Source organism: Chrysochloris asiatica, unplaced genomic scaffold (assembly GCF_000296735.1).
Source record: "Chrysochloris asiatica unplaced genomic scaffold, ChrAsi1.0 scaffold00179, whole genome shotgun sequence".
Classification (NCBI taxonomy): Eukaryota; Metazoa; Chordata; class Mammalia; order Afrosoricida; family Chrysochloridae; genus Chrysochloris; species Chrysochloris asiatica.
Genome location: NW_006408697.1, coordinates 2429702 through 2437713, shown reverse-complemented (window position 1 = coordinate 2437713; position 8012 = coordinate 2429702). Strand labels below are relative to the sequence as shown.

General features: G+C 43.5%; 1 protein-coding gene across 1 annotated transcript in view; it reads left to right on the top strand.

Moving 5' to 3' along the window:
* ACTN2 (actinin, alpha 2) overlaps positions 1-8012 on the top strand; it is a 104307-nt gene that overhangs the window by 52980 nt on the left and 43315 nt on the right. Inside the window, exons 2-5 of the mRNA XM_006872001.1 lie at positions 2480-2594; positions 3630-3749; positions 4805-4891; positions 6667-6754. Coding sequence (XP_006872063.1) covers positions 2480-2594; positions 3630-3749; positions 4805-4891; positions 6667-6754 — 410 coding nt within the window. The remainder of the gene's footprint in view (positions 1-2479; positions 2595-3629; positions 3750-4804; positions 4892-6666; positions 6755-8012) is intronic.

Here is an 8012-nt window from a genome sequence, read left to right as displayed (position 1 = left end):
CCGTGTATTAATTTAATACATGTAACTGAATATTAAGATGAAAGCAATTTGCCATTAACTGCCAGTGGCCTCATTTGTTACACTCGGGCCTATAGGGCCTCGAACCTCTGACCAGTCTTACACGGTCTGCAACAGACCTATAGATTATATATTCTAAAGTGGGTTAAAAAAATAAAATAAAAAACCAGGTGCAAAGCAGTGTGTATTTAGGCTTGTATTTAGGGGACGATAGAACATATGTGTGTCTGTGTGTTCGTGTATGTATAGGATATCTTTGAAAGGATACCCAAGCTACTTGTGCCATTTGTTGCCCATAGGAAGGGACATTGGGTAGATGAAGCTCAAAGGAAGAGAGGACAGCGCTTCACTGTATAGTCTTTGGTGTCACTTAATTTTTGAACCAAAGGAATGCATTACTTATTCAAAAAGTAAATCAATAAAATTAATGTTTGAATAAATAAATAATAGACTCTTTGCTTCAAAACACAAAACTTAGGTATCTAGAGTAGTCCTGTCCAAGAGAACTTTCTGTGAGGGTGTAAATATTCCATAGCTGCATCGTTTAATACAATAGCCAGTCACTCGTAACTACTGAGTATTTGAAAGGTGGCTTGTAAAACTGAGAAATGGAATTTTTCATTTTATTTCATTTAATCACTTCAAAGTTAAATGGCTCCCACACGTGGTTGTTGTTGTTAGGGGCTGTTGAGTTGGTTCTTACTCATAGCGACCCTGTACAGGGTTTCCAAGAAGTGACTAGTGAGTTTGAATCGCCAACCTTGTGTGGCTCAAAGTCCAGTGCTTATCCTACAGCACCACAACAGGACCCCCACATGTGACCAGTGGTTGCCACCATGACTGCATGGTGTGGACCTAGAGTTTCTCTTCTATTTAGAACTGTTGTTGTCATTATTGAGTGCCATTAAATCAGTTCCAACTCATGGTGACCCTGTATGTAGGGTTTCCAAGGAGTCACTGTGGGTTTGAACCACTGGCCTTGCAGATAACAACAGTCCAGTGTTTATCCTACAGCACCACACCAGTGGAAGTGACACACGTTTTGGAAGTAACATTTATTCATGTAGACCTTCAGGGTAAAATTCCTACCTGAAACATCCAAGAAAATAAACTTTCTTTTTACCTTACAATGTAATGCTACCACAAAGTTGAAAACCCCCTTTTACTACCCAGATGATCACTGTTAAGCGAATGTGAAGTCATTTTGTCGTCTTCCTTGGAGTTAGCCTCTTTTTGCGAGGTTGACTTTCTCATCTTTAACATAACTCCTATCTGTGTGCCCTCCGCCCAGTTTAATGTACCCGGCTGACACTTTGTTCTTGAGCCCAGCAGCTGTTGTAAGACTGAGGGGACACTTTGCATTCCTAGCCAGCAGCTGTCTGCGGCATTTCTAATCTGGTTTTGGCAGGAAATAGTGCCCAAGTAGAAGTCAGGTTAAAAGAAGTTTGAAAAATAAACAGAATGACTTTGGAAGTTATTTAATTTATAGTTCATCTTTCTGCAAAGGTTGTCCAAGTAATCTCTAAACATGGCTTGACCTTGACCCTTCCAAAACTGAGATATAACTGTCCTGTGAAAACTCAGCTCTACTCAGGACAAGAATATGCCCGAAAGAGGTTATTATCAGTATTGTTATTATTAGCTAATCATGGCATTGTAAATGTATTTGATTTGGTTACTAGCTTAAAACTGTTGTCCATCTAGGGTCAATGAGGCAATAATTGGTGGTGGTGGTGGGCCCCTCCTCTCATCTCCTTTATCCTTAGTACACGTGGTCTTCCACCCTCTGCATTGTGAACTGTTGCTATGCTTTATTTATTCATTCTTTCTGCAAGCAAACTGAAATTTGATGTGTGCAGGAAATACCAGTATCAGTTACAACTCATGGAGAGCCCATGTGTGTCAGGGTAGGGTTTTAAATGGCTGGTTTTCCAAAGTAGATCACCAGGCATTTTCTCCGAGGTGCTTCTGGGTGAGCTGAAACCTCCAATCTTAAAGGATGAACTTTTTGCACCACCCAGGGAAACCCAACCAACTGCTACTGAGTCGATCCGAGCTCATAGCAACGCTCTATAAGGGTTTGGAGGCTGTAGATCATTACAGGACCCTACGGAGTGGCTGCTAGGTTTGAACTGCCAATATTGCAATTAGCAGTCCAGTGCTTAATCTGCAATGCTGCCAGGGCTCCTTAGGGAATAAAAAAGCACATCTGTCTCTCCTACAAAGTCAAAGGTGAAGGTACAGTAATAAATCTTTTACGCTGAAGGCTAAAATTCCTCAGGCTGGTATATCAAATAAATGAGTTTTGGTTTACTAAAATCTCACCTTTGGGTCTTTCTCTGGAAGGTCCAAGGTGTGCCAGCCACTGGGACTCCCCAGCATGGGCATGCTTTTGGATGTGCCCCATGGGGAGCCTGGCTGCTTTCAGCCCTGCACTCAGCCGTGTTTGGTTTTCTCGCAGACCTTCACCGCCTGGTGTAACTCCCACCTCCGGAAGGCTGGCACCCAGATTGAGAACATCGAGGAAGATTTCAGAAATGGCCTCAAACTCATGCTGCTTCTGGAAGTCATCTCAGGTTGGTGGTAAAACATTCTTCAGAGGTTTCAGACCTCTGTCCTAAACTCCTCTGTGTAAGCAGTAGACAAGCAGCTATTTAAAGTTGACTTCCCCAGAAGTCCCCTCTTAACTGAGTTGTACAAGGACAGGGCATTATTGACAAAGGAAATATTTCTAAAATGCAATCTGCCTGGAATTATTTTTATGTTCTAAAAAAGTAAATTCTGTTTCAAGTTGACTGATTAAAATAATATTTATACCACCCACCTTGAGACAAACTAAGGGATGAGAATGTGATGTTTTTATGACTGTCTACCATCATTGTCTTCTCTTCTCTGCTTCCAGTTTCTTATGTGTATTCCCTCTGAAAACATGAGTTCAAACCCCACTGGGGTTATGTTTCGCACTGAACTTCCCTTCCCTGGATTAGACCTTAGACTTGAATGGGTCACACTAGAAGTGTGCCTGGGAAGGCTTCCAACCAGTCTCCCTTATGCATAGATCTTCATAACCAGGTGCCTCTGATGAGCGCTTACAGCCGCTGTGGCTCCTGGCTGCCTCTAGAAGCTTGATTCTAGTTCCTCTGGAAGCTGTGGCCCCTGGCTTCCTCTAGAAGCTTGACTCTAGGTCCCTCTAGAAGCTGCAGCCCCTGGCTTCCTCTAGAAGCTTGATTCTAGGTCCCTCTAGAAGCCGTGGTTCCTGTCTTTAAGCTGTGTTCCCCGGGCTTCCTCTAACAGCTAGCCAGCCGCCCTGAATGCTCCAGGGCACTGAATAGCTTCTCTTTTTACTACTTTGTAAGTTGCCTCATGGTCCCAACCAGCCTGTGCTGGCACCCTGGAAAAACATGTAGCCTTAATAGTGTGGCTCCCCGCTGGTCCATTGGATCTTGGACATTCTTTTATTATCATTTTTCTGGGTTTTCATATAGGGAAGCCAGCAGCATGGGAAGAGGTTTGCCGCTTCAGAAAAGCACAGACTCTGAATTTTGATGTTTTGATCCTAAATCAAGGTTCATTCTGTCTACATTTACCCTGTTCTGTTTTTAATCTGACAGGGGAAAGGCTTCCCAAACCTGACCGGGGGAAAATGAGATTCCACAAAATTGCTAATGTCAACAAGGCCTTGGATTACATAGCCAGCAAAGGCGTGAAACTGGTCTCCATAGGTGCAGAAGGTAAATGGCGGGGGTATTGATGGCTGTAGCTCAGCTGCCGTGTACTGACTTCTCAGCTTGATTCGTGCTGCCTTCCCTCCCTCCCTCCCCGGAACACTGAGTGTGTATACTTTGAGTCAGGTTTTCTGCTAGGACTTGTTGTGGTTGCTAGATGTCAGTGAGTCAGTTCCAACTCATAGCTACACTGTGCAGGGTTTCCAAGGCTGTAAATCTTTACTGGAGCAGAAAGCCTCATCTTTCTCCCGAGTTAGGCTTAGACATATGGTTGTTGGTGTTGTTAAGTGCCATCACGTTGGTTCCAACTCATAGAAACCCTGTGTAAGGTTTCCAAGGAGAAGCTGGTGGGTTTGACCCACTGACCTTGTGGTTAACAGTCCTGTTCTGACCCTGCAGTGGCCACCCCAGCTATGCAGAGATGAGAACAAATAGTGCCGTGACTCTGGGGGCTTAGGAAGCACTGCTGTATTGTTGTTGCTGTTGTTGTTGTGAAGTGCTGGCCAGTTGGTTCCAACCCATAGTGACCCTGTATGGGGTTTCCAAGGATCAGCTGGTGAGCTTGAACTGCCGACCTTGCAGGTCAAACGGCTTTGCAGTCTGGCACATTAACCCCAAGCGCCACCCCAGGACTGGAATTCAGCTACTTCTCACTGCACCAAGTAATTCCTGCAGAGCTGCCGCTTGGGGGCTCTGTCAGGGACCGGGGCAAAGATGAGGCTGCACTCTCGGTCCTGGATTATTTCAAACCTTAGCTCATGTGGTCGCAAAGCTTTAGAAACTCCTTGGTTATTTTCAATGATAATGCATATGCAAGATTTGTGCTTATTATTAGCTTGGAATTCATTTAAATTGAGTCACTTGGTTGTGAACACTGTATTTATAACCAGACACACTGCAGTGCTCATAACAGAAACTAGTCTTTCCATATGCACAAATGTTGCCAGTAGCTCTGAAATCATACTGGGAAAGCTGTGGTACTGATAATGTTATCTTTACATTAATTGCCTGTTGTTTGTTTGTTTGTTTGTTTGTTTGTTTGTTTGTTTTTTAATCTAAAGAAATCGTTGATGGCAATGTGAAAATGACCCTTGGTATGATCTGGACAATCATCCTTCGCTTTGCTATTCAGGATATTTCAGTTGAAGGTAAATTATATGATGAAAGAGCTAAATTAGAGCAATTTGTAAATTGAGCTTATAAACTAAAAATGTAATATTGTTGTAGTTGTTAAGTGCCATCGAGTCAGTTCTGACTCAGCGACCCTGTCTGGGAGCAGCTGGTGGGTTTGAACTTTTGACCTTGTGGTTCACAGTCCAGTGCTAATCCTGCAGCCTCACTCAGGAGTCACATACACAAAAAAATGTAAGAAAGTATTATACAATTGATCAGTTATTTACATGATTGAATGCAAGATAGGTGAGTTGGGTTTTTATAAGCTTAATATTTGTTTGGGTAAAACCACGGTAATGCTATTTCATTCATGGGGGTGGAATCGTTCTGGAAAAAATGAACACAAACTCAGAACAGGAGTGGCTTTTGAAAATGAGCATTGACTGAGTTTATCTCTTATTATATTAGTAAGTTCATAACTACGACAGAATTTCCGAGGCTTATACCTCAACTACCTCACCACCACCAACCCTTGTCCTGGTGTAAAAATTAACCTATCAGAATCCAAGTTCTTTTTTATTATTTTTTTTAAATAAAAATTTCTGTTGTGATCATGTTTTTCTGCCTAACAACTGTTCCATAATTATCAGAGTCTTCCTCTTTAGTAGTGTCACTAAAAGATAAAAATCTTTACTCTTTTCTTCCCTCTGCACTCCCAAATATTATGATTAATTCAGCACAATTGAAAAGTAGCAAATTGACAGTCTTAAAATTAGAACTTTGACAATTTATTCCCCAAATCACAAAATGTAAAGCCGTAGAATGTGTTTAAGGGCAGCCTGAATTATTTACTAGCTCCTAGTGAGGCGCTGTGGGTTAATGTGCTGGATTGCAAGGTTGGCTTGAACCGCAAGATCAGCAGTTCAAGCTCACCAGCCGCTCCTTGGAAACCCTACACAGGGTCACTGTGAGTCGGAACCAATTAGACAGCACATAACAACAACAAAGCTGAGCTGGTGAGGGATGGGGCATCGTGTGTTATTCTGCTAGGGTCAGAATACTCCCACAAATGTTACAGAGGTGAACCTGACCTCTTCATGGTCACCACACAGTAGTGGTGGATTGTAATTTACAAAATGCAAACGGCCAAAGTTAAAATCTACCAAGCCAGTCCTTAAAGTATTGTGAAATCATGGGTGAATTCCACTTACCTTAGATCCCCAGCGAGATGGATTGGCTAAGTGGAAGCATCAGTGGGCTCAAGCGTGGCGACAACAGTGAGTGAGGTTGGCCCAGGATCGGGCAGTGGTACCGACTCGATGGCACCTAACAACAACATCAGCTTATCTTAGCGTGTGCACAATGAGATGGATCAGAGATTTGTTAAGTCCTACATGTTTTCGGCTCCATAAAAGTGGGTAAATTGCCAAGTACCCTGAATCTGGTTTCAGTAGCAGTTTCTTTGTTGTAATTTGTGGTGGTTCTTGCTTTGTCCTTCATTGTTGTTAAGTGCCAACAGATCGGTTCCCATTCATAGTGCTCCTCTATAGGGTTTCCAACGAGCAACTGGTGAGTTTGAACTGCCAACCTTGTGGTTCAGATGGACCTTGCTTCATCCCACTGCGGCACACCAGGACTCCAGGAGTCCTTTGTTGGTGGTGATGCTAAGTGCCCTCTATAGAATTGCTAGTCATTCCCTGCTGTCCTGCTCTGTCGTTCACTGGGGCTGAGAAGGTGGCGGGAGTGGCCAGTTAGCACCGCTGCTGTTGGGTGTTTTCCTCTGGACACTTTTTCTTGGTTTTTGTAACAGAAACCTCTGCCAAAGAAGGTCTGCTGCTATGGTGTCAAAGGAAAACGGCTCCTTATAGAAATGTGAACATACAGAACTTCCACACGAGGTAAGCAGCCAGGGTCCTCCAGGCCTCAATGGACCATGGATGATAGGGAGAACAGTGTTTATTTGCACACATTTTTGTGTTTATTTGCACACATTTTTCCTCTTTGTCTAGGAGACTCATGGCTATAGAACCTTTGATGCTTAAGATCTTTTACAAGAAAAAGTTTGTTATTAAGTGTTGTCAAGTCAGTTACTACTCATAGAGGTCCTGTGTGTGGTTTCTGAGGAGAGAGTGGGTTTGAACCTTCTGCCTTGCAGTTAGCAGTCCAGTGCTTATCCTACAGTACCACACCAGACTGAAGGTTTAGGATTCTGGAAAAACAGCATTGTATTTATACGTCAATATTACGCAGTTCCAGAACTGGGGTTTAAGAAGCCATCTTTCTTGAGCCTTCCAATGGCATTTGCTGAAAAAAACAACTGAAACTGAGTCATCTTAGACATGAGAAACCCATGCATGTCCGAGTAGAAATGTGCTCCACGAGGCTTATAGTGGATGATTTCTCAGAAGATTGCCAGGTCTTTCTTCCAAGGGCCTCTGGGTGGACTTGGAATCTCCACCCTTTCAGATAGCAGCTGAGCACATTAACCACTTCCATCTCCCTGTTAGGAGAGGGCAGGGATGGCTGGTGCTCGTCAGGGGCAAGGCGGACAGATCTGAGCAGTGCCCAGCTACACTGCACATTCCTACACCTAGTCCCTCTGCTTCCACGGCAGCTTGGGACACGAAAGTTATGTAACCATTCAGCGCTGCTCTGCTGGAATTCAAGAGGAGTAGGAAAATCATATCTGGAAAATTATAAGAAATGGGATGAATAAAATCCAAACACTATATGAGAGCATGATTTCCTCATGTGCTTGTCATCTTTCTGATGCAGATATTTTGTCATTGTTGTTAAGTGTGGTCAGGTCGGTTCTGACTCCTAGGAGGAGCAGCTGGTGGATTTGAACTGCCTACCTTATGATTAGCAGTCCAGTGTTTATCCTACCATACTGCACCAGGAAACATTTTGTCATTAGTATGTGTAAATACAAGAGTTGATTACATGTTCACGCTCTGGAGGGTGGATTACCCATGAATATAAACAGACCCTTGGGCAGCCATGGGTAATCAGGGAAATGAAGAGTAAGGAAGAAGCTGAGCAACTCCTCTAGTTAAACAACAGTGCTGGCATTTACCAAGGGTAAGGCACTGCGCGTGGCCTTGAAAGTACAGAGGGGACAAAGGTGCCTTCCCTGTCACCCTCAGCACTGCCCGG